We start from the raw sequence: 27,833 nt of genomic DNA on the forward strand, positions 1-27,833 counted from the left end.
AGTTGGTCCTTGCTCTGCTTCAGCTCAGGAAGGAAAGCAACATGATAATTATCCTGGTAAGCTCATGTTGTGAAAGGTAAAATATTTCCAGAGTATCTGACATAATTGTGCCCAGTATATGTTGGCAGGAGGAAGACCCTAGCTAGTTGTCCTGAGGACCTCTCCAACCTTGTACCTGACCGCTCTGTTGTAGATCATCTACTTCTTGTGCACATCTTCTACAGAAGTTTCCCCATTGTTTAGAGCCTCTGTTTAGAGCCTTGAGGGCAAAGGCTTATGAACTGCTGCTTCTTATTCCCAAAGATTCCTAGCACAGATGAGAGCCATTGTCGGACGACTGTTGACTCTGTCCCAAACTCTTATTTTTCTGTTCCAGTGTCATCGTTTCCTTAGATGATTTCTGTTTGTTTTTATCACCAGAAAAAGTACTTGGTTTTTTCTCGCTGTACCGGGGCAAACCAATTCTGTTTTATTTCCTAAGTGTCACTATTGGTAAGAGGTGACCTGGGAACAACAAAGCATGGCTGAGCTGGGACTGCTGGACGATGGAAAGGCATCTGGCTTACGCCTCTTTGCAACCATGATTCCAGGTTAGAGCTGCACAGGGCAGATGTGGTGGTGAATGTGGGGAGGGAGTCACCTGCTCCAGGGAAGAAGGGGTAACCATTTCTGGTTACCACAATGCTTATTGTTAGAATCAATTTTTTCCAAATTCTTGTGCTGTGGTTTATTACCACATAGTTCTCTTGAGGCGAACCCTTGTAGGAGAAAATACTCTACACCTCTCTGTTTTGTGTCTTACATTTCAGACATTTTCTGTTTTCTAGCTGTCACTGCTTTGTTTTATAGCTGGGCAGTTTTGGTATTTCCAGAGCAAAGACGTCAACCAATAAAATGGGGTGAATCCTCTGTAGGCACATCGTAACTCAGATATCATCATTGAAGTTGGATAATAATTTGCCTGCTTTCAGGAAAACTTTGAAGGCCCAAACCTAAGAGAAGTTCTTATATGAAAAAGCAAACCAAAGCACTAGAAAAAAATTCTCACCTAGCTAAGTTGTTATCAGTGCTTTATGCTTTCTACTAACTATGAAGTCTGAAAAACAAAACCCAGAACCAATCTTACCTGAGAGGTGACTTCTTCTTATAAGGACACACCTCTTAATTCAAGGGATGTTGGAGATAATTGCTTTTTAGGCCTATCTTAATATGTTTCCATGGCTAGAAGAGAATAAGAAGCATCATTCAAATTAATAACTTGAGTGGGATTTTGCCCCCCATCTATCCTATATGTCAAGCACAGAGGAAATTAGGGGTGGAAAGTAAATTTTTGCCACTTATATAATAGACAACCTACCTTTTAGGTTATTTGCAATTGAAAGGTGCCAGTTATTTCAGCTGTGTTCCTTTCTTTTTGTGACACATTTTGAAAAATCATTCAGGCTCAAAAACAATATATACTAACTAATCATTTGAGTCTTTTCACTTGAGACATTTAAGACCTTAATTGATCCCATTTTTCCTTTTTTACTGCTTATTCTTAATTAAGACATAATCATATGAAAAACAGTCTCATTAAAATAGGCATGGACTTATTAAGCAAGGGGACTTGATGTAAGGGTTGGATTAAAGTTAACACAATAGGAATTTGTCACAGCTTTGCAGTTTTTAGAACTAACAGCTAGAAAGGAGACCTGTTGTTTTATAAGGCATAAGTCATTTTATAACTTTTAAACAGTGACTACATTATTAGACACTTTCATTAGTTTGTACTTCTGATAAAATCTCTTTCATACACATTATTTTTGGACTGTCTGGAAATAGCTGTACACATTTTATAAACTGAAAGATTCAAGGCTGAAGTTGTAAATGTAACCAGGTTATTTCAGTTGGATTACTCAGGTCATTTGAGCTTATGAACACTCTCTGGGGGTGTGGGGTAGAAATATATTTCCAGTTCATTGTTCCTTTCAGCTTTGAAATAGGATTTAAGGTTAATGTATAGCCTCCCACAGAGAAAGAACCAGAACCACGATTGGTTCATTTATATAACTAAACACTAGATGGCGCTGTGCTCCGAAGGAATTAACTGGAATAGTAATTTTTTAAAAAGTCTACACTGTTAGGGGTTGGTTTGTTATTTTGTTTTCCAGAAGTCAGATAAAAATATTCCCTTTCCTTTTTGTTCTTAATGAAGCTTTAACTTTATGAATAAGCATCTACACTTGAAACAAACATGGACTTCTTGAGCAACGGAACTCTAAGTAAGGTGTTAGATATAGGTACATGACAGGATGGTAACTCTTACAGCTTCATGGGACCAATAACACACTCAAGGAAATTACTTATCTTTCTATTGATGTTATTAACAAACTTTAAAAAAAATTAAAAATTTTATTTACTTGAGAGAGAGCATGAGCTGGGTGAGGGGCAGAGGGAAAAGCAGACTCTCCTCTGAGTGGGGAGCCAGACGTGGAGCTCTATCCCAGGACCCTTTGAATCATGACCTAAGACCGAGGCAGATGCTTAACTGACTGAGCCACCCAGACACACCACAAACTTCATTTGTAGAACAGTTTTAGATTTACAGAAAAATTTCGTAGTTAGTACAACAATGGGTTCCCACATTCCTTGCATCCAGTTTCCCCTACTATGGTACATTAGTTACAACTAATGAATTGATATTGACACATTATTATTAAGCTGAGTCCGCACTTTATTCAGATTTCCTTAGTTTTTACGTAATGTCCTTTTTCTGCTCCAGGATCCCATTCAGGATACCGTGTTAGATTTAGACCTCATGTCTCCGTAGGCTCCTTGGCTGTGACAGTTTCTCCGGCTGTCTTCATTTTTGATGACCATGAAATTTTGAAATGTTACTGGTTGGGTATCTTATAAGATGCCCCTGCATTGGAATGTGCCCGATGTTTCCTAAAGATTAGTTTGGAGTGATATTTGGGGGAGGAAGACCACAGACGTTAAGTGCCATTTTATCCTATCAAGGATACATACTATCAAAGAGACTAATCACTGTTGCTAATGTTGACTTTATCACCTGGCTGAGGCAGTCTTTGTCAGGTTTCTTCACTCTCAAATTACCTTTTCCCTCTCTTTCTATACTGTCCTCCTTGGAAGGAAGTTGTTTTGTACAGTAGCCACTTAAAGAGTGAGGTGCGATGCCTCACCTCTTTGAAGGTGAAATACTTACATAAATTATTTGGAATTCTTCTGCATGGGAAAATTTTCTCTTCTCCACTTATTTGTTGAATTGTTTATTTATCCCAGTGTAGACTCATGAAGTTTTATTTTACCATCTGGTTTATAATCCAGTATTTCTTGATTTATTTGGTTACTCAAATTGTTCCAGCGTCGACCCCTGGGAGCTCTTTCAGTTGGCTCCTGTGTCCCTTTAACATGTCCCCATTCCTGTGGGTTTTGTTTTGTTTTGTTTTTAAGCAATCAGTTTGCTTTTTAATAGATTTTGTTTGGTCTACAAATAGTTTTTAGCTCCATTATTCTTTGAGTATTTCTCTCTCCCATTATTAAAATAATAGATGATAATGAAAATTGAGAGGTAAAAGAAAAAAACAAAGCACAATTCAATCTTTATTACTTGAGTGTATTCTCCTGAAGAGCCTTCTTTTCCTTCTTTCTTACTTTACATACCTTTCACCATTTCTTTTATTACAAATAGGTCTAATCGTTCTTTTTAATAATTCATCCTTAGGTTATTTCTAGTTGACAATACATTACGAACATTTTCCTGCCTCATTAATATATATCACTTAAAGTGTTCTACATAGATCAATTAACCTTTCTTTTTAATTAATTAAAATTGGCCCATAAATATCCTCAGTGTATTGCATAATTCTGGATACATAGCAGGTCTTTAATACATGGGGACTGAATAAATTAGCTCTTTAGAGAGTTTCGATACTTTTGAACTATAAATAGTGCTGAAAGGAGTGTGTTTGAGTCTACGAGTTACTTAAGTACTTTTACATATTTAAGATTTCTAGAAGTGGAGCTTAGTCCAATCATAGCATCAATATTTTTGAAGCTCTTAATTCACGATTAGATTTTGCAAATTGGGCAAATTGTATGAGGCTAATCATTCAAAGAAAGGGAAAAATATTGTCAAGACTATCCCAATAAGCAAGGGGTCACTGGTTGAGAATCTCAACATAATGGGCTGACTAATGAGACAGAAGACTTATCATGTCTATGATGTCTAATTCAGAGTCCGGGACCTGCCCTTTTCTACACATATTCTCATTGCTATGCTGAAACTCAGGGAAGTTGCGTAATCAGTTTTTTTTTTCAACTTTCAAAAGAAGCCAGTAGGAGAGGAATCTATATCCTGGATAACACTGGCCACGTAACCCTCTCAGCACCCTCGTAAGTGGGCAGACCACTGAGAATTTGTATTTCTCCTTAAGGTCTCTACTTATACACTATGGTGCTACCCACAGTGTTCATTAAGAAGTTAACACAGTAGCCTGAAAACCCCAGAAAATACCAGAAGCCAGACTCTTACATTTGATCCATTAAAAGAATGAAATGAGATTTCCTTCTGTCCTTTTAAAAAAATTTTACAATTATTATTTTTATTCCCACAAGACAGAGTTCAGTCCTTGTTTTGCATCACTGGGTGCAATAACACGGGAGTTTCTTCGTGGGGTTGCACATTCAGTTTTTTTTTTTTTTTTTAAGATCTTATTTATTTATTTGAGAGAGAGAGAGAGACTAGGGAGGAGCAGAGGGAGAGGGACAAGCTGACTCTCCACTGAGTGCAGAGCCCAATGTAGGGCTTGATCCCAGAAGCCTGAGATCATGACCTGAGCTGAAAACCAGAGTCGGACACTTCACTGACTGAGTCACCCGGATGCCCCTGCACACTCAGATTTTAAGCCTCATGCCTATTGTTGAATGTTGGTTTGGGGATATGTGTCTGGTGTGGATTCACCATTTTCAAGTTCTGCTCTGTGAGGGGCCTGAGGTGCTCTCACATCTTCCTTTGCTGCGAGTTTAGTCTTCTGGACAGAGAACGTTATTTTCTAATCCACAGCATGCCTCCCAGAGGCTTGCATAGGGGGGAATTCTCTCCTTAAAGGGGTCTCTTTGTTACATTATTAATAAAGATGGAAAGTCTTTCTTTCTTTTTTTTTTTTTTAAGATTTTATTTATCCATTTGACAGAGATCACAAGTAGGCAGAGAGGCAGGCAGAGAGAGAGGGGGAAGCAGGCTCTCCGCTGAGCAGAGAGCCCGATGTAGGGATCGAACCCAGGACCCTGGGATCATGACCTGAGCCGAAGGCAGAGGCTTTAACCCACTGAGCCACCCAGGCACCCCAAGTCTTTCTTTTTTATCTGACTCTTTGGAGTTGAAAGTTTTAAGCTGATTCTTAAGTTTTTTATTCTCTTCTTTTCTTCATCTCCTCCCACAGCCCGAGCAGCTCTCTGCAATATGGTTTGGCTATTTTTAAAGCTGTTGACAGATGGGAAGCTGCTGTTGAGAGAGATAAGTGATAACAGAATCGCTCTGGGGTGTGTGTGTGCGCGTGTGTGTGTGTGCAATGGGGGTGAGGTGTGTGTCTAGGTGTTCTTTAATATGAACTACACTCTAGCTAGTCCAGCACCTAGCATGGCCCATGATCCATAATATTAGTGGTTGGAATACATGGGTGAACAGCTGGTATCTTATTGTTACACATTTCCCATAGTTGAGATCAACTCCTATTTCTTAACTGCAAGTTCTGGTTTCTTTAGGGATAAACGTCATTTAAAATGACATTGACAACAAAATACCACAACCGTTGAAGATTCTGGCAAGTAATAATAGGAAAGCATTCTGTCTCTGAAATAATTTTATGTTTAAAAACATCAAAGCTTGGCACACGTACATGTCCCTTGGAATAAATATACGGTGGAAGATGATCGCCACTGATGATGATTACCACCCGTGCACGCGTGCGTGTGCCTACCCCGGACTGTGGCTGCAATCACACCGCCCAACATGTTTTCCCATCCTAAGAATCAGAGATTACTCTGGCCTACTGCTGCTCCAGAGCTCTCCATCCAGTGCAATCCCCCTTCTGGTGTAGCCTTCAGAAGCTTGGGGTGGGGGGGTTGAGAGTAGGGAGTTGGTCCCAGGGGCAGGTTCAGCAAGGCCATTGCTCTGTGTGCCCGGTGGGGCGCTCCTTTGTAGCCCTGACAAGACATTGAAGCATGGCAGCTTTTCACTGCTTATGCTCCAATTCTCGCCTCTCCTTTTTCTCTCTGGCTCCCACTGTCCTTTTTTTAAGCACCACCCAGCCGCCATTTGGAAACCACACCCTGCACCTCATGTCTCAGTAAACTCAGCTTCCAGCACGAGGTCTGTTTCTGCACAAGGCAGCCTTCCCCATCTCCCAGCCTGGGTCATCTGCTACAGACAGGGAGGCACTTCCAAATAGATTTCTTCCCTGATTACTTAACCACCCTGAGCACCGGGCACAGGAGGCTTGAGCAAACTAAGGCTGCGGAGGTTCAAAGGGTCTTAGGGTGGGGCAAGCCAAGGCCTGGCCCAGGGAGTGGGGCCCCTGTCTGGAGCCTTGAGGCTGTAAGAAGGGGCCAGAAGCAGTGTGTGGGCTTTGATGCTTTCTATAAGGGAACAGGGACATCGTAACTGCTCTCCGCCCTTGATGCAGCTTGATGTCATCTGGTTACCTCCTTACTCCATATTCTCCATGAACAGACTGAGTGTTGCAGTTGAATTGTGTCCCCCTCAAAGTACATTGACTATAACCTCTAGTAACTCAAAACCGGAGTGTTATTGGAGAGAAGGTCTTTACCGAAGAAATTAAGGTATGATGAGCTCATGAGGTGGGCCCTATTCCAATATTACTAGTATCTTTATAAGAAAAGGAGATTGGGTCACAGACGCATGCAGAGGGAAGACTGCTTAAGGACACAGGGAGAAGGCGGGCATCTGCCAGCCAAGGAGAGGGGCCTCAGAAGGAACCAGACCTACCAACACCTTGATCTTGGATGTTTAGCCTCCAGAATGGTGAGCCATAAATTTCTGTTGCTCAAGCCCCCAGTTGGTGGTGCTTTGTGATGGCAGCTCTCGCGGACTCATGCATACAGCTTTAACAACAGTCCTCGGTTGCTTTGCATTCTTTAGACCAGAAGCATACCTTGGGCTGGAGCAGGAGCTCTGTCTTGGAGGTGGAGCAGAGCACAGCAGCCAGGCTCCGAGGGGCAGGTGGCTCAGAGCTCTGCGGGGTTTTCTCCCGGGTGAGCCAGGATGCATGGCGACTCTGTAGGGCAGGACATCCTCTCGGCCCTCTCCTTCTTTGCACTCACCTCAGCTCCTCTGAACCCTGCTTACTGTCTTCATCGCTCACTTGCATCAGCCAGGACATTGCACTGCTGCCTCTTCGGCTGGATTAACCAAGCCATGAGCTGGGCCCCCACCACATGCCCCAGCCACTTCACCCTCTGTCTCCTTCCCTGTTAGCTCATGGGGAACATCCTTTCACCCCCTTCTCTTTAACTCTTTGCAATCCTTTCTCCCCCACCACTTTCCAGATGCAGCTGGAGTTTAAAAGGGCTCTTCTGGGCACTCGGGATGGGGTACCAGTGGGGCACGAGTCTTGACTCAGGGAGCTTCTGCTCCTGTTGAGACAAAACACCTACCTGCTCTGTCCTCTTTTTTATCTTCCTCCATTAAAAAAAAAAAAAACATATATTTATTTACTTGAAAGAGAGAGCGAGAGCGTGAGAATGTGTGACTTGGGGGAGGGGCAGAGGGGAAGAATCTCAAGCAGAGTCTGCACTGAATGTGGAGCCTGACATGGGGCTCGATCTCACATCCCTGAGCAGAAACCCAGAGTTGACGCTCAACTGACTGAGACCCCACCCCAACTATCTTTTCAATGGCAATTGTCTCCTCATCTGTTGGCCTCACTACGCTGGAGTACACTAACTAAAAAACCTACATTTTGAAACAAACTGCTGCTGGGTTTCTGGACTCTGGACGACTTACCAGGTTAGCTCTCCTACTTCCTGCCTTAGCAGACACTTCTTTGTCTGGTTTGCTGGCCTAGCTCTCCTCTCCCTGACTGCAGATTCTCCCCATTTGTGTTTTCCACAGTTTTCCCTTTTATCAGCCACTCTTATAATTTCACAAGACTGATACATTAATTTTCTAGGGTTGTGATAACAAGGGGCCACAGACTGGGTTTCGACAAGAGAAACGTATCACCTCCCAGTGCTGGAGGTCAGAATTCTGAGATTAAGGTGTTGGCAGGTGGGTACCTTCAGACAGTGTGAGGGGAGGAGCTGTTCCAGGCCTCTCTCCTGGGCTTCTGGATGGTCTTATCCCCCAGGCTGCTGACATAATCCTCCCTCTATGTGTGATCTATTTCTTCCTGGGATGTTCTTTTTGTAAGGATGGCTATTCTATTGATTTAGGGACCTACTGATAAAGCCCTCTTGGCTTGACTAACTACGTCTGCAACAACCTTATTTTTGAATCAGATCGGGTTCTGAGGTACTGGAGGTTAGGACTTCGACACACCAGTTTGGAAGGACACAATTCGACCCGTAACAGTTACCACCTCCAAAATCCAACTCCCTACTTGAGTTGATCAAGGTTATAATTTGAATACTGAAATCAGATCTCACAGTTGAGGGAGGTTGTTAAAAAACAAGAGCCACATGAACAGATCTCTGCACCCCATTCCACATCAGAAACCCAGTCTCGGGGTGCCAGGCAAGGCCCTCAGAGGGTCTGCATCTGCATTGTCTTCCAAAGCACACCAGTCATAGCCAGCGAGCTTTATTCCCCACCACTGGGACAGCCATACCAGCCTCCTCGTTGGTTTCCCATCCACCCGCCCCCCACTGGATTTCATGCTCTGCTTTTCTGACATTGCATTTTATTTAACATTTTTTTTTAAAAAATTATTATTTATTTGAGAGAGAAAGCAGAGCAAGCAAGAGATAACAGGAGTGTGGGGGAGGGGGAAAGGGAGAGGGACAAGCAGACTCCCTGCAGAGCAGGGAGCCTGATGAAGATGTGGGACTCAATCCCAGGACTCAGGGATCATGTCCTGAGCTAAAGGCAGACGCTTAACCGACTGAGCCACCCAGGCTCTTTCTTTAATGTCTTGATCACCAACCATCTTGATTTCATATTGTATTTTCACAAACATATCGGCTTGACTCAGTGCCTCACTCATAAAGAAATATTACATCATTTATTCCCCATAACAACCCTACACAATAAACAGAGCTGGGCTAGGAAGCCAGGCAATGTGGCTCCGTGGTCTCTGGGCCACCGGCTCCGTGCTGCTCTGCCTCCCGTGAGGCTCCCCCAAATGTGTAGGGCAGCCACAAGCATGCTCAAATAAAAGCCATACTCCTCACCTGGGACTCCGTATGTTCTCCACATTGTGGCCTCGTCCTGATTCACCAGGTTCCCCAGCAGCTGAGAACCTGCATTTCCAGTGGGTCTCAAAGAGTGGTCCAGACCCAGGTAGATCAGCTGCTGTTCTTGGGTCCCTCTCCAGACCTACCTAGACCCCAGAATCAGAAACTCAGGGCGGAGGGCAGTGATCTGTTATGGGGAACCTTCCAGGTGACTCTGATGCAATCTCAAGTTTGAGTATGAGCTCCCAACTGTTACCAGTCTGGGGGGCTCTGTCATTCGCTGCTTCCCACGCTGCTCTCGTCCTGCTGCACCCTCTCTCTGAAACTTCTCCCTGCAGACTCTTTTCCACCTGCCAGCACCCTGCAGTACTCCCCACAAAGCCCCTCTCAGAGATTGCTTATTTAAAGAACGAAGGCTTCTTTTCTTTACCTTCATGCCTGTTCCTGTAACCAGCTTTGCCATCTCTCCTCAGAATGATCCTCTTCCTATTCTGAACCTATTTTCCCCTCTTATGATGGTTTTCTTGCACTCCCTGTATCATCCCTGTACTTGCCCCCTTAAAGCTGTCAATCTGAGACTAACAGTCCGTGTCCCTCGCACGTCTACTACCTTCTCTGTCCTCAGGGAAGTGTTCAGTAAAGCGCTGTATTGAATGACTACTACTAACCCACAGAACATCTTACTTAAGGTGAAGTACGTTGACAGAAAAGAGAGGAGGAGTGATGAGCCCCTTTCAGAATGTCTTACAAAGTAGGATTCAAAATATAATTCTTGGACAGAGCAAATGTTTTAAAATGATTCCATTTCTCTCTCCCATCAAAACATCTGTGCTGTGGCTTCCCCTCCCCCGACTGCCCGAAGACTTCCACACTTGACATGCTCCCAGTTCTTTCACGCATACCCCTTCGCCCACATCAAAGTGACTTTTCCTGAGCAGTGAGGATTTGAGAATTTGCCATCAGGCATTCAGAATTGAATGTAATGCTTCCACATGGTCTCAGTTGTGTGTGATGAAGAAAGAACATCTTTTTTTGTTGTTTGGAGCTCTTTTTGAGCTCCCAACAGAACTCACTCCTACACTCCTTAACTAGTTTAGCCACCACACCACCTTTGGTAGCTCTTGTGGTCAACTAAAACCACTAGGTATTTTTCCTCACCGGAACTGCTAAGTGTCAGACCTCCCTGAGGTGAATTGGAGCAGAGATTATTTTCATAACTGTGTTGTTTCAAAGAGACTCAAAATTATGCTGCATCTTGGAACATGGCTGCAGGAAATGGGCTCTGAGTACCCACAGTCCCAAAGTCCTCCATCCAAATGGGACACACCACTGATACTCAAAGGTCCTGTGGTCTTGTACATTCTTTAAGATCTCAGAGTACAGGACTATCCCCTACCTACAATTCCAAAGTCCAAAAAACTCTGAAAACCAAATTGGTTCTTTTTGTTTTTGTTGTTTGATTTTCTTTTCTTAAGAAATCATTTGATGGCAGAACTTGACCTGAAGCTATTTACAGTCTATATTCTTCCCACCTAGTGTGAGTTCAGGCATTTTTCTGTAGAAATGTTTTATTTGACTAAAGGTTTTTTTCTCCAATGTTCATTGAAGGTTTACTGCCAAATATTCAATCTGTTTATTGCAGTAAACTTTTTTTAAAAGGTTTTATTTATTTGACAGAGAGAGCATGAGAGAGAGAGATATCTTGAGCAGGGGGGAGGGGTAGAGGGAGAAGCAGACTTCCCACTGAGCAGGGAGCCCAATGTGGTACTCAACCCCAGGACTCCTGGTTCATGATCTGTGCTGAAGGCAGATACTTAACTGACTGAGCCACCCAGGTGCCCCATTGCATTAACTTTTTAAATAAAAAACAAAATCAAATCTGAAATCAGAAACACATCTGACCTTAAGGGTAGCAGATGAGGGATTAAGAACTTTTGTCCAAGCCCTACATAAATGTGAAAATAAAACAAAACAAAACAATTTAGGCATTGTTTTTCTGTTTGGTGACATGGTATCTACTTTGAGTGCTGTAAATAGAGCCACCTTTGATTGGAGAAGTCTTGTGTTAACACTGAACACTGCCAATCCCGATTATTTCTAACTAATCTTTCCAATGACCTAGAGACGGAGGCCACCAAGAGTGCCCCTATTATTTCCACATGTAAGTGAAATCCCCAAGATCACGTTGTGGCCATCTTGGGAACCTGGTGACGCTTCTGGCACTCACTTCCACCTAAAGTATTTAGATTCATAAAAACACAGGAAATTAAATTAGAAGGCTTTCCTCTTATACATCTGTCACATTAGAACTTTCTGGAATAAAATTTTACCCGTTTAATACAACTTCATGTTATAAAATGAAGCATAAATGATATCAAAGCCTTTTTATTCTAAAGTGTGGTCTCAGGGGGCCTGGCTGGTTCAGGTGGTATAGCATGCAATCTTGATCTCAGGGTCATGAGTTTGAGCTCCACATTGGGCACAGAGATTACTTAAAAAAAAAAAAAAGGAAAGAAAAGAGGAAAAAAGGTATAGTCTCTACAAATTGTCTTTTTATTTTTTATTTTTAAATTATTTGACAGAGTGAGAGAGAGGGAGAGAGAGAGTGCAAGAGCACATAAGTGGGGCAGAGAGAGAGGGAGAAGCGACTCACCACTGAGCAGGGAGCCCAAGGTGGGGCTTGATCCCAGGACTCTGGGATCATGATCTGAGCTGAAAGCAGACGCTGAACCAACTGAGCCACCCAGGTGGCCCTATACATTGTCTTTTTAAAACGTGTGAGTGGTGAGTTGAATTCTTGCATGACTTTTTTTCCAAAATTAAAATTATATCTGATTTTTCAGCCATGAAATAGTTGTAGCACTGTCCATACCTTCAAGGGTTGTGGTGTGCATTACAGTTTCAGTTTTTTTTAAGATTTTTTTTTTTTTTAATTTGACAGAGAGAGAGAGATCACAAGTAGGTAGAGAGGCGGGCAGAGAGGGAGGGGGAAGCAGGCTCCCTGCTGAGCAGAAAGCCTGATGCGGGGCTCGACCCCAGGACCCTGAGATCATGACCTGAGCTGAAGGCAGAGGCTTAACCCACTGAGTCACCCGGCGCCCCTACAGGTTCAGTTTTATAAAGTGCCGAAGTGCAAAAGAGAGCACTGAGCAAATGGTGGGTGTGTAGTTGGCTTTATGTATTTATAACTGCCGGTTCCATCAGGAAAAATGTCAAGGCTCTTCTCTTAACCTAGTAACTTCAGGTAGTCAAAATGTAGTTAATAGAGAACTGGAACCTCCATCCAACCAGGCAGAAGTAGAAAACAAAGACACAGAGAGGAGAGGTGGGACGCAGGAAGCTAACTGGCCATGGAGGGTTGCCATTATAATGGTGAAGGTTGCCTGAGCTCGGAGAGGGGAGGAGAATCTGCTTTACTTCCATCCAGAGTACCAGATGCTGGTGTTTCAGGGCTGACTGCTTTTCCAGCAGCTACTTCCCCAATGAGGCAGTTCCAGCAAAGGGAACTGCCTTTGGCAACATTGGAAAGGAGTTTATACTTAGATTTCAGTGCCCTTAATCTGTCCCACTGTGTAAGTAAATAAATACAGTCCCTTCTTCTATTGACCTCTTTTATGTTTTGGGGACAGGAATTGAGGTTTTTGCAGTATAATATCTTCCATAGGAGAAGGCCTGGACTTTCTCGGTGTGATTCTGACAGAACTCAGGGAGGTCTGCATAGAGGGGCTGTGGAGTGTCCCTCCTACTGAGGACACCTTGTCAAGCCTATGAGTTTTACCTCAGATTTAGTGAGCTTCATGGTTGTAAGAAGGGAAAAAGGCAACTTTTCTCCTTTTCCTTCCTCCTGGACTCTTCCACCTTCCAGTGGCAACCAAACCATCTGAGGAAAGAGAGGACTGGCCTTCCCTTGAGCAGTTAACTTTGCAATGTTGGGTCAAAGCGAGGCAGTGACTCTCAAGCCTGGGCACACAGTATATCCATGGGAAAGCTTTTTCTTAGTGACACAAACACCTCACAGTAGAACCACAAAGCAGGGTCTGAGAGGGTAGAGGAGCAGCCATTCTACCTTTCAACTCCTCCATAACGATCAGGGATGTGCCGATATCAAGCATTCTGCACTCCACCGGCGACCCTATTGTGACACAAACACCTACCCAGCCTCTCATTCTGCCCACCAGTCATGAGGAAGCTGGAATCCTCCTGATGAGGAAAGAGACTGAGCTTGCTGTCCCTTGGGTATGACGTGGCTGGAGCACATCCTGGGAGTGATGAGGCCCAAGGTGACAGAGGAAAGGCTCACAGACTTGAGAGGAAAAGCTGAATGAAAATGGCAGGGGTGCCTGGGTGGCTCAGTGGGTTAAGCCTCTGCCTTCGGCTTCGGTCCTGGGATCGAGCCCTGCATCAGGCTCTGCTCAGTGGTGAGCCTGCTTCCCCCTCTCTCTGCCTGCCTCTCTGCCTACTTGTGATCTCTCTCTCTCTCTGTGTCAAAATAAATAAATAAATAAATAAATAAGTAAATGAAAATGGCAAAAGAAAGCAGAATTGAGAGAAGTAAAACAAGGTGAAGATAAACTTACTAATTTTCTAGAGACTTCTTAGGGATTCTTTACACTCTCTCTCCACATAACATGCTAGGTCATATGCGTGATTCTGAAATGAAATGTGAGCAGGTGGGTGTGTGCAGAAGGCTGACTGTTGTGAATCAAGTTAGCAGCTGTGCAGACATCATATGGTGATAATATTCTACCTTCGTGAGCGTGGCACTTGTGAATCAAGAACTTCAGAATATTTTAAGGAAGGGCATTTAAAAAAATGCACAGGAAAATAGGTGAAAATCTAGGGAACAGTAGAATATTTTATCCCTTCCTCTAGGTACCCACACCTAGGCAACACACATAAAATGAAATCCTAATGACGCCTGTTAAGCCTATTTGAAAACAAATCCTATTTGGCCCTATTAAGGGATATTCAGGCTGTCAACTCCTGGTTTTCATTTTTTTTCTTTCTTTCTTCCTTCCTTCCTTTCTTTCTTTTTTTTTTTTTTTGATCAAAGGATGGAGGTAGAACTTGTACAAGTTCTTTAAACAGTGTAACAGTGTAACTATATGGAATCCCCTCCCATTTCCCCCAAATGATATTCATTTTTATGATGATGATAACTGAAAATGTTAAACACAAGGAAAAAGCTCGAGATGTTATTGGGCCAGGTGTATTAAAATAAAATCAAAAAATAGAAATATTAGGCATATACACAAGAGCATAAGTGAAACATGAGGTGACATAGCATTTTCTATTCAAAACTTACAGTAGAAAACTTTAGTAAACAGAACCTCTCGTATCCTGTGTTACGGGGGCTCTTTCCAGCCTCATTAGTCACTTATTCTGCTTTCATATCTTTGTATAAATAATCTCACACATGCCTTACACAATTTAGAAAAGATTGCTGAATCACAAAAATAGACCCAAAGATCGCATTTTTACTTTTCTCAAGTACAACTAAAATTAACATTTCATCATTAAAATAACGTTCAAATCATTGGAAGCAATAAAGAAAATTCTTACATTTTTAAGGACCCAAGAGGCCCTGCAGAGATTAGAATCTTATTACTCTCCCAAAGTAAACTGTCAAGAAAGTGTCTATATAAGAAATTGTGGAATTGAAAAGGTGGACTGTTAAAGATATTCCTTCTTAGGGTACAGCCGTTCCCGAGGCCCTGGTCCCTGTCCTGAGAGATCTGGGCCAGCCCTGGCTGTCGGCGGGGTCCACGCTGGGACACACAGCAGCTCTGCATGCTCACAAGGGACATTTCTACAAGGACAGACCAGAAAGAGCCCTGTGGCTGTTCTGCTTCATGTGTGGGGTTCCTGAGCAGTCTCCACGGAAGGAAAATGTTTAACAGTCTCAGATTTCAGGGGGAGGGGACCTCACCGAAATCTGGGAGAGACCATTTTAAGGTTCAGACTTCACCTGCAAAATTAACAGATTGGATTAGTAATTTTTTTAACAGATAAGCCAAAGCATAGAGAAAATGCAAAGAAGGGTCATGATTTGCATCTGGTTATTTGACTTTTATAAATGAGTTTAAGTCTGTTACTATTTGAGATTCACTGCAATGGCCTCTGAACCTCAGAGTCACACATTGAGCTGTAAACAAGAGGCCAGGGTGGGTGCATTTTGGACAGAACAAGTGTTTTCTTCTCAGAAGGCTGTCTGCAGATGTGGTTGAGAAAAGCAAGATTGCCAGCTGGGACGGGTCCAAGTGGCAGTCAGTGGGCATCAGCCAATGAGAACGAGAATACTTTTCTTCCATATCGAGAGTGTCCTTCCTGAGTAACCTAGCCTCACTTTCAGGAAGCAGGGATGGTGGGTGGTCCACTTGCGTGAGATCCTAGCGCAACCAGGGATTATTCTGTCTTCTTTTTGTAGGAGGCAGCCGTCCCAGTGAATGGCCATGAGTCTTCCTGTGCTTTAAGGCTGCTGCTGATACTGCCCTTCCGTGGCAGTGTAGAAATCATCCAGGACGCTCTGCAAGTAATCGAATGTTGGCCTCTCTTCTGCCTTTTCCTTCCAGCACATTTTCATGATGTCATAGAGCTCGTCTGGGCAGTTCTCCATGCGGGGCATCCTGTAGCCCTGGGACAGGGCGGTCATCACATCGGCATTAGTTCTCCCTAAAGCAAAAGAAATGTACCATTGAGAAATCTGACCCAGGGTCAGAGCGTTGCAGTGGGCTTTCTGATCCTCACATCCCGAATTCATTTTTTTTTTTTAAATTTTACTTATTTGAGAGAGAGCGAGAGTGAGCACAGAAGGAGAAGCAGACTCCCTGAGGAGGGACTCAATCCCGGGACCCTGAGATCAGGGCCAAAGCTGACAGCAGAAGCTTAACCAACTGAGCCACTCAGGCACCCCATCTGGCATCCATACTTGAAGCAAGCTTTAGAGGTGGTTATGGGCTGAATGGTGCTCCGCCCCCCATAAATTCATATGTTGGGAGTCCTCAGAACTGTGAACTCCTCAGTCCTCAGCCTTGGAGCATGACTGCCTGTAGAGATAGGGTTTTTAAAGAGGTAATCAAGTTAAAATGAGGCCTTGAGGGTGGACCCTAACCCAATCTGACTGATGTCCATAGAAGAAGAGATTAGGACACGGAGACCTGGGATGTGTGGGCATTGTGTGGGCACCAAGGAAATGCCCGTGTGAAGACACAGACAGAAGGTGGCCATCTATAGGCCAACAAGGAGCCTCAGGAAAAGCCAAACTTGCCAACAACTTGTCGCAGATGTCTGGCCTCCAAAACTGTGAGAAAATTAATTTGAACTTTTCAGTCTGTGGTATTTTGTTATGACAGCCCTCACAAATGGATAGGGAGGCTAAGGAGACATCTGTGAGCAACTAAATAATGTAAATTTTAGTATGAAGGGGATCAAGACAGTATTGTTTGTCTGAGTGAGAACAGGCCAAATGGGAAGTAGAAGACAGAGCAGGTTCTAATGGCAGAAGCATAATGAACTTGACTGACTCTCAGATGAACTACTCAAACCCAATCCTAACCCTCAATCTAATTCCTTTTGTAGTATTGTTTCCAGCTTCTACCTGCAATACACATACCAAAAAATCATCTTCACATACGTTATCTCATACCAATATATATATATATTTTAAATCAGCTTCTCCTGTAAGTTTACTAGAAGAAGTCAAAATCTTTAAATCAGCTAGTCCAATGGATTATGTCCCAATCATTAAACTGTCCCCTACAAAAAAAAAAAAACAACAACAAAAAAAAAACAACAACAAAAAAACCTGTCCCCTACAAAGTCTTCAATACAGGCCAGAGTCAGAGCTCACACTGATTCTGGATATGAGTGTTCTCAACACCCAGTGAGGGAAGTGGGGTGTTCATTATTCTTACTGAGCTCTACAAGAGGACTGGTAATGAAGGGCAGCTTTTAATATGGTCAAATGACTCAGGGTAGTTCAGAAGCTGAAATGTCCACCTTTGATATCAAGAACAGGTTTAAGGGGGAAAAAAAGATCATTTTCCTCCATGATTAAAATGGGACAGAGGAATATGCTCATTTAGTGGTTCAGCAGGACCTACCCACATCTGCATGTTTTGTGTGTTTTGTGGATACCTTATTCTGTAGGGAAAAAGGTATTACATGCAGCGTATTTTCAGGCAGAATATGTCTGATGACTGGTACATGGAGAATTCCATTTACCACAATCAATTTCCTTTCCACAGCCATAGATTTTTACCACTGGTGGTCACTGGGAAGATTCTAAAAGATAGCTATTTTACTAGATTTGAAACAGAGCCTTCTTTTGAATTTATCCTCTAATCTGTGTTTCTCAAATTGTGGGTCACTACCCATTTGAGATCAACAAATTGATTTTTTAGGCAGCTACCAGTATTCTTAAAAATAAATCAAAACAAAATGAAATAGCAAAGACCAGAATGCACCGCACATAGTGAGAGTTAGTGAGATTTTGTGAAACTTTTATTCTATTTGTGGAGTGGGGTTTCTGTTTATTTCTTAACCATGGGGCATGATCAGTGACCTTTGAACTCCTCTGCCCTTAACTAAGCTTTCTTTTTCTAAGAACAGTGACTGAAGGCCCTGCCTAGATTTAAACCCTAACCCTAGAAAGAAGACCTGATTACTTCTGTCTTGGAAGAGTCCTTCTTTTTTGAAATGGAAAGTTCCAAGCAAACTTGATAAATGAGGAAATCTCTTGAAAGTTGTTTACATGGTGAATTAATTTTGCTGAAGTCTTCTGAACCACAATCTTCAGATATTTGTGTAACTGGAATGTTCTAACGAAAAGACTTCAATTTATTCTCATTGCTTGAAGCCAAGAGACTGATTTGCAGCCCTTTCTTCATTTGGGGTTCCAGTCTCCAGAAAGTATGTGGTTTCAGCATAGCTCTGGCTCTTGCCATGAACCCTGCTCACTTGGATAAATGTCAGGTGAAATCCCTCTATTTGCTTTTACATGGGCACTGGGTGAAGCTCTGGGATCCTGGGAGGAAGACTAACATTCAAGATGACAGAAAATGGCAGCTCGATGGCCAACTTCTGGAATATCTCTTTCACTTTCCGCCTAGAGAACCCCCAGCTGAGATGATTTTTCTAGCCCCACCCCGGCCTTGTCCCACTGCAGATTTCTCCTTCCTCATTCTCATATGTTTTCCTAATTCTGCAGGACTCTCCATGGTGCAGATAAAGTCCAGGTGTGCTCCATCCTGTCTGGGGGAATCTGACTTGGTAAGAGGACTAGAAAGAAAGAAATCTGAATGCCTGAGTAAATAAGGCTATTAAGTGACAAGTCTTATGGAAGAAAGAAAGAGAAGGGGAGGGAGACCTCAACCAAACCCTAAGATTAAACCTGATACTTGGTCATTGCTCTGTTGCTAGATTAAAGAAAGCAAACACCCACTGGCTGGTGATCAGAAAAGCAAGCAGTTTCATGTTCTAGCCCCCATTCTCTCCACAAGCATTTCCTGAGCGCTTACTATGGGACACAGGCTAACACTAAGCTCTGACAGATACAAAGACGATGAAGACTGAGCGTTGTCCACAAATGGCTCACAGCCCAATGGGGGAGATACCCCAGAAGAGGGAGGTCGGTGGGGAGCAGGAAGTGAAATCTGGAGTGGATAGGAATTAGCAGAGACTAGAAGTTGGTGACGGAGCACAGGGAGGAGAAAAGTGCAGTACGGCAGAGAAGAGAAAAGAAATAGAGAGTGAGCAACTCTCCTCTGGATGGGAATCCAGCAGCTCCAGAAAGAAAGTCTTTAGAGACAAGGGGCCTTTTTGTGTGTGAGAGCAAGAAGTAGGGGCTGCCATGAGACATAGTTTCCCATCCGGTAGTACTTCCAAAAAGGCGATTTTTTCAATGTTGTTTTGAGTACTGCCTGTGATCAAAGTAAGCACTTACAGAAGATGAGTTCCCTGATTCCAATTTACACGTGTTACTAAGATGCTGGACACGTCTGGGAAGAAACAGCCAGAGAAGACATGAAGCTTCAGAAAATTGTGTCACTTTCAAGCCTCCTTTTTCTTTGTAAGAGCAAAGTAAAACAAACCCCCAACCACAAAGATCCCTTCTATATTCCTCAGAAAATTCATATATGGACATTATCATAGTTTGCTTTTAAGCTAGTGAGGTAAGGATCTTTGGCCTCCCCTCCTTTTCCCCCTTTAATTCATCCTAAAACCATGAGAACAAAAATCAAAAACTTAAACTCCATCTTTGGTGTCATGCAGAGGTAGAAGTGGGTTGAGCCAAGAAGAGGAACGTGAAACTGAAGTGCCATCAAGAGAGGAACCCCAGCAACAGGCCGCATGTTTCACCCTGCCCTGGGAAGGGTCCCCATGGAGCCACACCATGGAGTGAAGGGAGAGGTTGGTGGCTGCAGACAGACTGTACCCAGAACCCACCTGGTAGGTGCCCCAGGTTAACGCCAGGGAACCTGCAGGAGACGAACCCCACCCCCCATCCCACCCCCGCTCAGGAATGCCAGTGGAGGTGGAGTCAAGTGTGGGATGGAAAAAAGTCAAGTGTGGGATGGAGAAAGGCAGAACATGGAAAAAATGAGACCCTTCTAACACACGCCACAACCTGAATGAACCTTGACGACACCACCTTCAGGGACAGAAGTCAGACACGAAAGGACAAATACTGTATGATTTCACTTAGAGGAGCTGCCTAGAGTTGTCAAATTCACAGACGCAAAAAATAAAATAGAAGGTACCAGTGGCTGGAGGGTAGAGGAATGGGGAGTAATTGATTTATGGTTATAGTTTAAGGTTGTGATGATGAGAAAGTTGGGGAAACTAGGAGTGAGGATGGTTGTGTACCAATGTGAGTATGTTTACTGCTACTGAACCATACATTTTACTCTGTGTATATTTTACAATAAAAAAATACAATGACAACAACGAAAGACACTGACGCCCCCTCCCTAGTGCACCTCCAGATTGCTGACAGCCAGGTTCGTCCCCCACAGGCAGGACCTGGAAGACGCTGACCCAGGAGGGCGCTAACAAGGATGCCGGGGACCACCACAGACCCTCATTCCCATAAAACATCTCATCAAAGGAAGGGTGAGGAGATAAGCCTTCGAGCAGTACTAAGGGCAGAGTAAGAGAAACAGAAGAGCAGACAGGAGACTCAGAGCGGCTTCCACCTTCCAGCATGGGACTCAGAGAACAGAAAATGGAGAAGAAGATATCTTCAAACTTCCCAGAATTCATGGCTACAGGTTTCCAATTAGAAGGGACAAAACAAGTACCCAGCCTAACATAACAACGACCAGTGAAAGTTCAGGCATAAAGAGAGATGCTGAGTTCTTCCACAGAAGAAACAGGATCCAAGACACAGGACAGGATTCAGAAGCCATCCACTTTGGCCCAGCTGCACAAGAAGCCAGATCCAGGGCAGGAATTTGTTTAAAATTCTAGGCGAAAGGTTGGTGTACTAGTATTCACAACATAAGCAAAATTGATAATGGTACCTACTTAGCAATTTAATTTTATCTAGGTCATGAGTCTCTCAAGAAAAAGTCCTATTTGGACAAAGTCCCAAGTATGAATTAGAAGCAGAATACTAACTCTGATGCCTCAAATTTTCATGAGGACCAACTCCAAAGTCATGTATAGCAGCAACCATGATGAGCTGTCTTTACTCATTCTGTGCTCACTTACCAATGAGAACAAGAGAAGCCTTAAGAATAGGATTCCTCATAGCTTTGAGCCTGGGTGGGGGGAAACTAAAGATTTTAAAACTCAACAGAAAATTATTGAAATGGACTACAGTAGTTGAAAACAAAGCATTTGCCCAAATTATGATTGATAGGTACAGGCCTCTTTCTAAAAAATGTGTTAAGAAAAAGACTTCTCCTGGGGGCGCCTGGGTGGCTCAGTTGGTTGGGCAACTGCCTTCAGCTCAGGTCATGAGTCTGGAGTCCCAGGATCGAGTCCCACATCGGGCTCCCTGCTCAGCAGGGAGTCTGCTTCTCCCACTGACCTCTCTCCTCTCATGTTCTCTCTCTTTCAAATAATTAAATAAAATCTTAAAAAAAAAAAAAAAGAAAAAAAGAAAAAGACTTCTCCTGAATTACATTTGGTGTGTACAGAAGCTCAGGATATTAGATGTACCTGTTTGACTAATCTATTTCAACACAGAGGACTGCAAATGGGAAATGACACTCCTACCCTCTACTGTCCCATATTTAGTATTTGACTACTAGAATTTTGACAGGTAACTTTCACTGACAAAATTGTGTATTTTACTCTCTTATTCCCAGAAGTTTGCTCTCCATTGGAGATATCAGTTTTGGCAACCAGCCAACATGTGTATTTGGTATACCTCTAGTTGTGCCTCCATGGATATTTCTAGAATGTTTCTGTTCAATTCGCCATAAAGTGATAATAAGGGTTCCAATGGGGGCAAGGGGAGGAGGGGTGAGTGGAGATGAGGAATAAAAGACACACCACTTCCACCATATATTTCTTTGTATCTCTTGAATTAGAACCATGGGATCATACTCTTAATGATACATAAAATGGGAAATTTTTTTACTTAAGAGATAATAGTATAATGTTTTGAATTCTGAGCAACAAATATTAAAACAAATAACTAAAATTCCTGAAAGTAAATGCCTTTGAGGAGCATGAAGCCAGGGAGGCAATTTTTCATTAAAAGTAATTTCGTACTACCTGATTTTTTTGAAGCATGTATATTACTTAAGGATGAGCTGAAATATTTAATAAAGACATAATTTTTTAAAAATTAGAAAAAAATTAAAACTGGAAACTTCAGAAGCTTATCAAAAAGAAAATTAATAAAACCTATCATCTTATTGCCCAAGGATAGTAACATCTTGGTATATTTCATCTTTTAGTCTTTTATTTCCTTTAAAAAATACATGTTCACTTTATATTTGCTTTCCTTATTTCCTCTTTGTTTTGTCCCCTCCTCTCTCTTATTTCCATTATGTTGCAAAGCTAGGCATATGGTTTTTAAACCACTTAAAAAAAAAAAAACCCAAACTTAACATATCCAGCACTCTTCTGGGTAAAGAAAATATGCCCAGATAACTCAATTATCTGCAAGTGGGTCTCTCCCACTTGCAGCTTTCTAACTGATGGAAATGGCCTGTGTTGGCATCATTCACCAATTTCTGTGGTACCTATGAATCAAATCCTCTGATATTTATGTAAGTAGGATTGTTCAGTTCTATTTGCATCTCCTAATGCTACAGGCTTTTCTCATGACCAGAATACATCACCACTCTAGAGCTCCCGATGGTATTTTAAAGGACAAGCTACCAGGGTAGCTAGTAGATTGTATTACTTATTACGTTATGTTAGTCACCATACAGTACATCATTAGTTTTTTTTTAAAGATTTTGTTTATTTATTTGAGAGAGAGAGAGAGAGATCACAAGTAGGCAGAGAGGCAGACAGAGAGGGGGGAAGCAGGCTTCCCCCTGAGCAGAGAGCCCAACGCGGGGCTCAATCCCAGGACCCTGAGATCATGACCTGAGCCAAAGGCAGAGGCTTAACCCACTGAGCCACCTAGGTGCCCCCCATCATTAGTTTTTGATGTAGTGTACCATGATTCATTGTTTACTTATAACGCCCAGTGCTCCACGCAATACGTGCCCTCCTTAATACCCATCACTAGGTTCACTCACCCCCCCATCCCCCAAAAACCCTCAGTTTGTTTCTCAGAGTCAATAGTCTCTCATGCTTCATCTCCCCCTCCGATTTCCCTCCCTTCACTTTTCCCTTCCTTCTCCTAATTGTCCTCCACGTTATTCCTTATGTTCCACAAATAAGTGAAACCGTATGATAACTGACTTTCTCTGCTTGACTTATTTCACTCAGCATAATCTCCTCCAGTCCCATCCATGTTGATGTAAAAGTTGGGTATTCATCCTTTCTGATGGCTGAATAATATTCCACTGTATATATGGACCACATCTTCTTTACCCATTTTATTTTATTTTTTTTTACCATTTTTCTACTGCTTTTTTCTTTTTTTAAACAATTTTTTTTACCCTAAACATTTTTAAATCCTGGATATTGAGCACAGTGGATGAGAATAAGGTTTTTGGGAGGCACAAGGGCCTGGGGTTCAGAAGCAGCTCTGCCAGGAGCTAGTGGTTTTCAGTTCTGGGCAAGAGTCTCCTTCTCTGAGCCTCATGGGTATCATTTGTGTGTCGTTCTGGAGCATGTCAGAAATATCACAGATCACCTGATGAAGTTAAATGCTTATCTGATCCAATATCGGATTATGTATGTAATCTGAACAGACAATCATTGTAGACAGATATAGGTCATAGACATAGATGCATAATATCAGGTATCAGGACTGATCAAGAAATATTTTCCCTATTTTACAGATAGAGATTATAGATTTAGATATATAATGTCAGATTCATCAGGACTGATGAAGAAAGTATTTCTTTTTCCTGATTTTCCCTATTTTCCAGTAATGTTTCCATTCATTTCAGCATCCAGAGCAGAGTGGCAGTCAGATTATGAAGTGTTGGCACAAGGGGGATTTCAAGGCACAGTTGACTCACTGTGTAGGTGCCACCCAAAGGCTGTCCCCTCCCCGCTGGCCCCTGGTCCCCGACTTCCCTATGGCTCCTCCCCAAACAGCACTGAGGGTGATCAGGGGCATGAAGGCCACACTGAGGCTCTTTCCACAAGTTTTTAACCACATCATTCATTCATCCAGCAAATTCTCATCGAGACCCAAACCACGGGGCCTTGGGATCCCATACAGTGGCTGTTTCCTCTACGGGACGCTCAGCTCCCCAGACAGCCCTGTGGCTCTCTCCTCAAACCTACTGCTGCCAGGATCACAGCAGAAAACCAGCAACACCCCCTCCTCCTTGCTAATCTTTAACCCACTCGATAGGGTGCTGTGCCATCTCACAGCCTGTCGCCTCACTGTTACCAGCCTCCTCCTACTCTTTAGAATATCAGCTCTCAAAGGCAGCAGCTGGGACCCCTTGGAGGTGCCCGGCAACCTCAGATATTTTTCGAAAGAGAGAATGAGTTGGCCATTAAAGATTTAATTTTAAATTCATCATGTCCACCAATTTAGTAAAAAGCCTAACATTAACGAGAAGACTTTGGGAGGAATCCTCCTTCTTGCAAATTGAGGCACAGATCCCGGTGAAAGGGAGGGCTGGTGCAATCTGGCTCCAAGGGCTCTCGGTGTTTGAAATCTAGAGACACTGAATGGATGTCCTCACATTTGTTAAGTAAGGGATGGGAAAGACCTTTCGCTGATTAACAGAGGTGGTTATTTCCCAAAGAGGCAGAGGTTCCAAAGTACTTTGTATAAAACTCAGTTTCAAAACTAATCCAAAAGCACTGGGAATCCTCATTTCTGTGTCTGTTTCCTCCCTCATCAGGTGCCCTGCTTTGGAGAAGCACCTGTGTCTAACCTTGAAATCCTGCCTCGTATATGCAACACCTATGACGGGGCCAGGCACCTTCTGGGCACTAAGAGATGGAATTCGTTAGGGGAGGAAAAAGAAGATGCACTCAATCAAATAAGAAGGCAGAGAAATGTCTAAGCATTTTTAGAACACTTTCCACTCAAGACGGTCTTTTGGAACAAAGGGCTTATTACTCTTAGCTTTTGGATATGGGTTTATGTCTTTAAGCCTCCTGCCACTTTCCTTTTTTTCTCCTGCAGACCTCTTGAATGGAAATAGGTAAGAAAACAGTACCTGGGTAGGGAATTTTCCCATAGGTGACGATTTCATACAGGAGAATTCCGAAGGACCACACATCAGACTTAATCGTGAAACATCCAAAGTTGATGGCTTCTGGAGCTGTCCACTTAATGGGGAATTTGGCACCTAAGGGAGAAGACATGTCTTACTTGGGCTTCTGAGCCGAACCAAAAAAGTCATGGGCATGTGGGTTTCATACTTTCTTTCTTTTGGGGAAAATTTTAACTATTTCTTTTGAATAGGTAGTGCACACACATAACACAGAACAGAGATGGCACAAAAATGCCATACTGAAAATAGTTGCCTCCCTCCCCTGTTTCCCTTTTGGGCATTCCCCCTATGAGAAGCAAAGTTTCTTATGTATCCTCCCAGAGACATCATAATGCGCCCACTTTAAACAAAAGAATATGGCACAGAATGCAAAGGCATTTGTTCTTAGCTTGTGTATTTGTCCCTCAGCAGCAGCCCCTAAAACATGTATCTTCAGTGTTCAAATGTTCTCCAATGAGCCCATACTATGTTTGTATGGAATATAAATTACCTCGATGCACACATTCTTTCGGACATCTCTGTAAGCCCATACCAATAGGAAATTTAGATACTACTTCACAGGTTAAGGTATCTCCTGCTTTCACTTGCTGAGCCCAGACATTACTACTTTTAGGAAGTGGGTAGCATCATGATCTGCACAGAGAGAGAGAGTGATGACACCAAGATTCACACGAGAAGCTGGGGCTAAGGGACAAACCTGGCTCAGTGGTCACTTGCAGGGACACCGTGAGGAAGGGACTCAGGCACAGAATGCCATCCCTATATGCTGGAAAGGTTAGGCTCCCACCAACCATTTTTAAAGATTTTAAACACGCTTGCCTTTATTAGGTCTTTGCTTTAGAATTTCTTGTGGTGTTAGACCCAAACTGGAAATCTGAACAAGATCAATAAGGACAGCAGACAGCCTCATGGACCTGCTAGGTACAGCATGTAGGGTACTCACTGTTGCACGATCTGGGGATTGACCCTGCATGGGTGGGTGGCAGCAGGGGGCAGGGTGGGGGGATGGGGCAGGGTGGCTCCAGGGTGGCCCTAGTTGGGGGGGGTGCGGTCACACAACTTGGTGTGAACCTGGCAGGCCACTTACTACTGTCTCTGGGGGTTCTCGGCACCTTCATCTATAAAACGTGGAGACATAACTTCCCTAAGGTTGGTGCCAGAGTTAAGTGGGTTTACCTGCATGCGTGGCAGGGGTAAATACCAACATAAGGTAATTATTATGGTGGGCCTGAAATGGCTACTATTTAATTCTAGAACCCAGGATCTCTGCACTAAGCCACCTGTCTCATCCAAGAAGAGTTAGTTATGGGGTGCCTGGGCAGCTCAGTCAGTTGGGTGTCTGCCTTCGGCTCAGGTCATGATCCCAGGGTCCTAGGATGGAGCCCTGCATCAGGCTTCCTGCTCAGCAGAGAGCCTGCTTCTCCCTCTTCCTCTGTCTGTGCTCACTCTGCCTACTTGTGCTCTCTCTGTGTGTCAAGTAACTAAATAGAATCTTCAGAAAAAAAAGAATAGTTAAGTTATTTTTGTGAGGCACCAGGCTTCTCTAATTCAACAGAGCCAGTGGACTATGTTCCAGCTGGTGAACTTTGAGGCTACATCTCCTGGGTTTGGTTCTTGGCTCTCCCTCTTACTATCAGACCTTAGAAGCCGCTGAACATCTCTGTGGCCTCACCTATAAGGTGGGAATGATAATAATAACAGCAACAACAATAGGGCTTATTACATAGGGTTATTGTAAACATAAATGAGATAACGTATAAAAACCACTTAGAGGGGCGCCTGGGTGGCGTAGTCAGTTAAGCATCTGACTCCTGACTTTGGCTCAAGGCATGATTTCAGGGTCCTGGGATCGAGCCCCATGTTGGCTTCCACGATTAGTGGGCAGCCTGCTTGAGATTCTCTCTCTCCCTCTCCCTCTGCCCCTCCCTGCTTTGTGCTCTCTCCCTCTGTCTAAAATAAATAAATAAATCTTTAAAATTAAAAAGAGAGAAAGAAAACCACTTAGAATGGTAACCGCCATACTGCAACTACTCACTACATTTTAGCTATTATTTTTCACTCCCCCTCCTCAAACTGTTTTTCTTCACCTGCCTTTTTGCTGAGAACAAGCTGTCACCCACCTAAGAGAATGCAATCTTGAGGCAGGAGGAGAACCGCCTGAAACATGATGGGCACAAGAGATGCTAAACAAATCAAACGTGGGACTCAATCCCAGGACCCTGGGATCATGACCTGAACCGAAGGCAGATGCCCAACCTACTGAGCCACCCAGGCGCCCTCTCTGTGTGTTTTAATATGTGTGGAATATGGAACATGGTTAAATAAAGGAGTGCATTACATTTACTTCTCTGTATGTGATAATTTCCGAGTTTTAATTTGCAATAAAAAGGCCAGAATACAGGATACAGAATTATTGTTGCAAATGTCTTCTCTACAGTTAGGAACAGTGTACTTCATTGTTTGGGTAAAAAGCTTGAACATACAATATAAACAAAGAATTCTGAACTTGCCAAACCTCTTTTTGTTTTCCTTTGCTTAAGTGAAATACAAATGACAACATCTGTAAACTTTACAAACAGTATGTGGAGTTAATCA

General features: G+C 43.1%; 1 protein-coding gene across 3 annotated transcripts in view; it reads right to left on the minus strand.

Annotated features, from left to right (window-relative positions):
* Positions 1–14,610: 14,610 nt before the first annotated feature.
* The window catches only part of LOC111155370 (LYN proto-oncogene, Src family tyrosine kinase), a 117,099-nt gene continuing 103,876 nt past the window's right edge, over positions 14,611–27,833 (minus strand). For all 3 annotated transcript variants that reach the window (XM_022515516.1, XM_022515514.1, XM_022515515.1), the window contains exons 12-13: positions 25,182–25,313; positions 14,611–16,089 (exon numbers count right to left, since the gene is read on the minus strand). In XM_022515516.1, the coding sequence (XP_022371224.1) occupies positions 15,887–16,089; positions 25,182–25,313 (335 nt within the window). In that variant the 3' untranslated portion in view covers positions 14,611–15,886. The remainder of the gene's footprint in view (positions 16,090–25,181; positions 25,314–27,833) is intronic.

The sequence above is a fragment of the Enhydra lutris genome, unplaced genomic scaffold, assembly GCF_002288905.1.
Source record: "Enhydra lutris kenyoni isolate GAN:26980312 unplaced genomic scaffold, ASM228890v2 scaffoldscaffold41, whole genome shotgun sequence".
Lineage (NCBI taxonomy): Eukaryota > Metazoa > Chordata > Mammalia > Carnivora > Mustelidae > Enhydra > Enhydra lutris.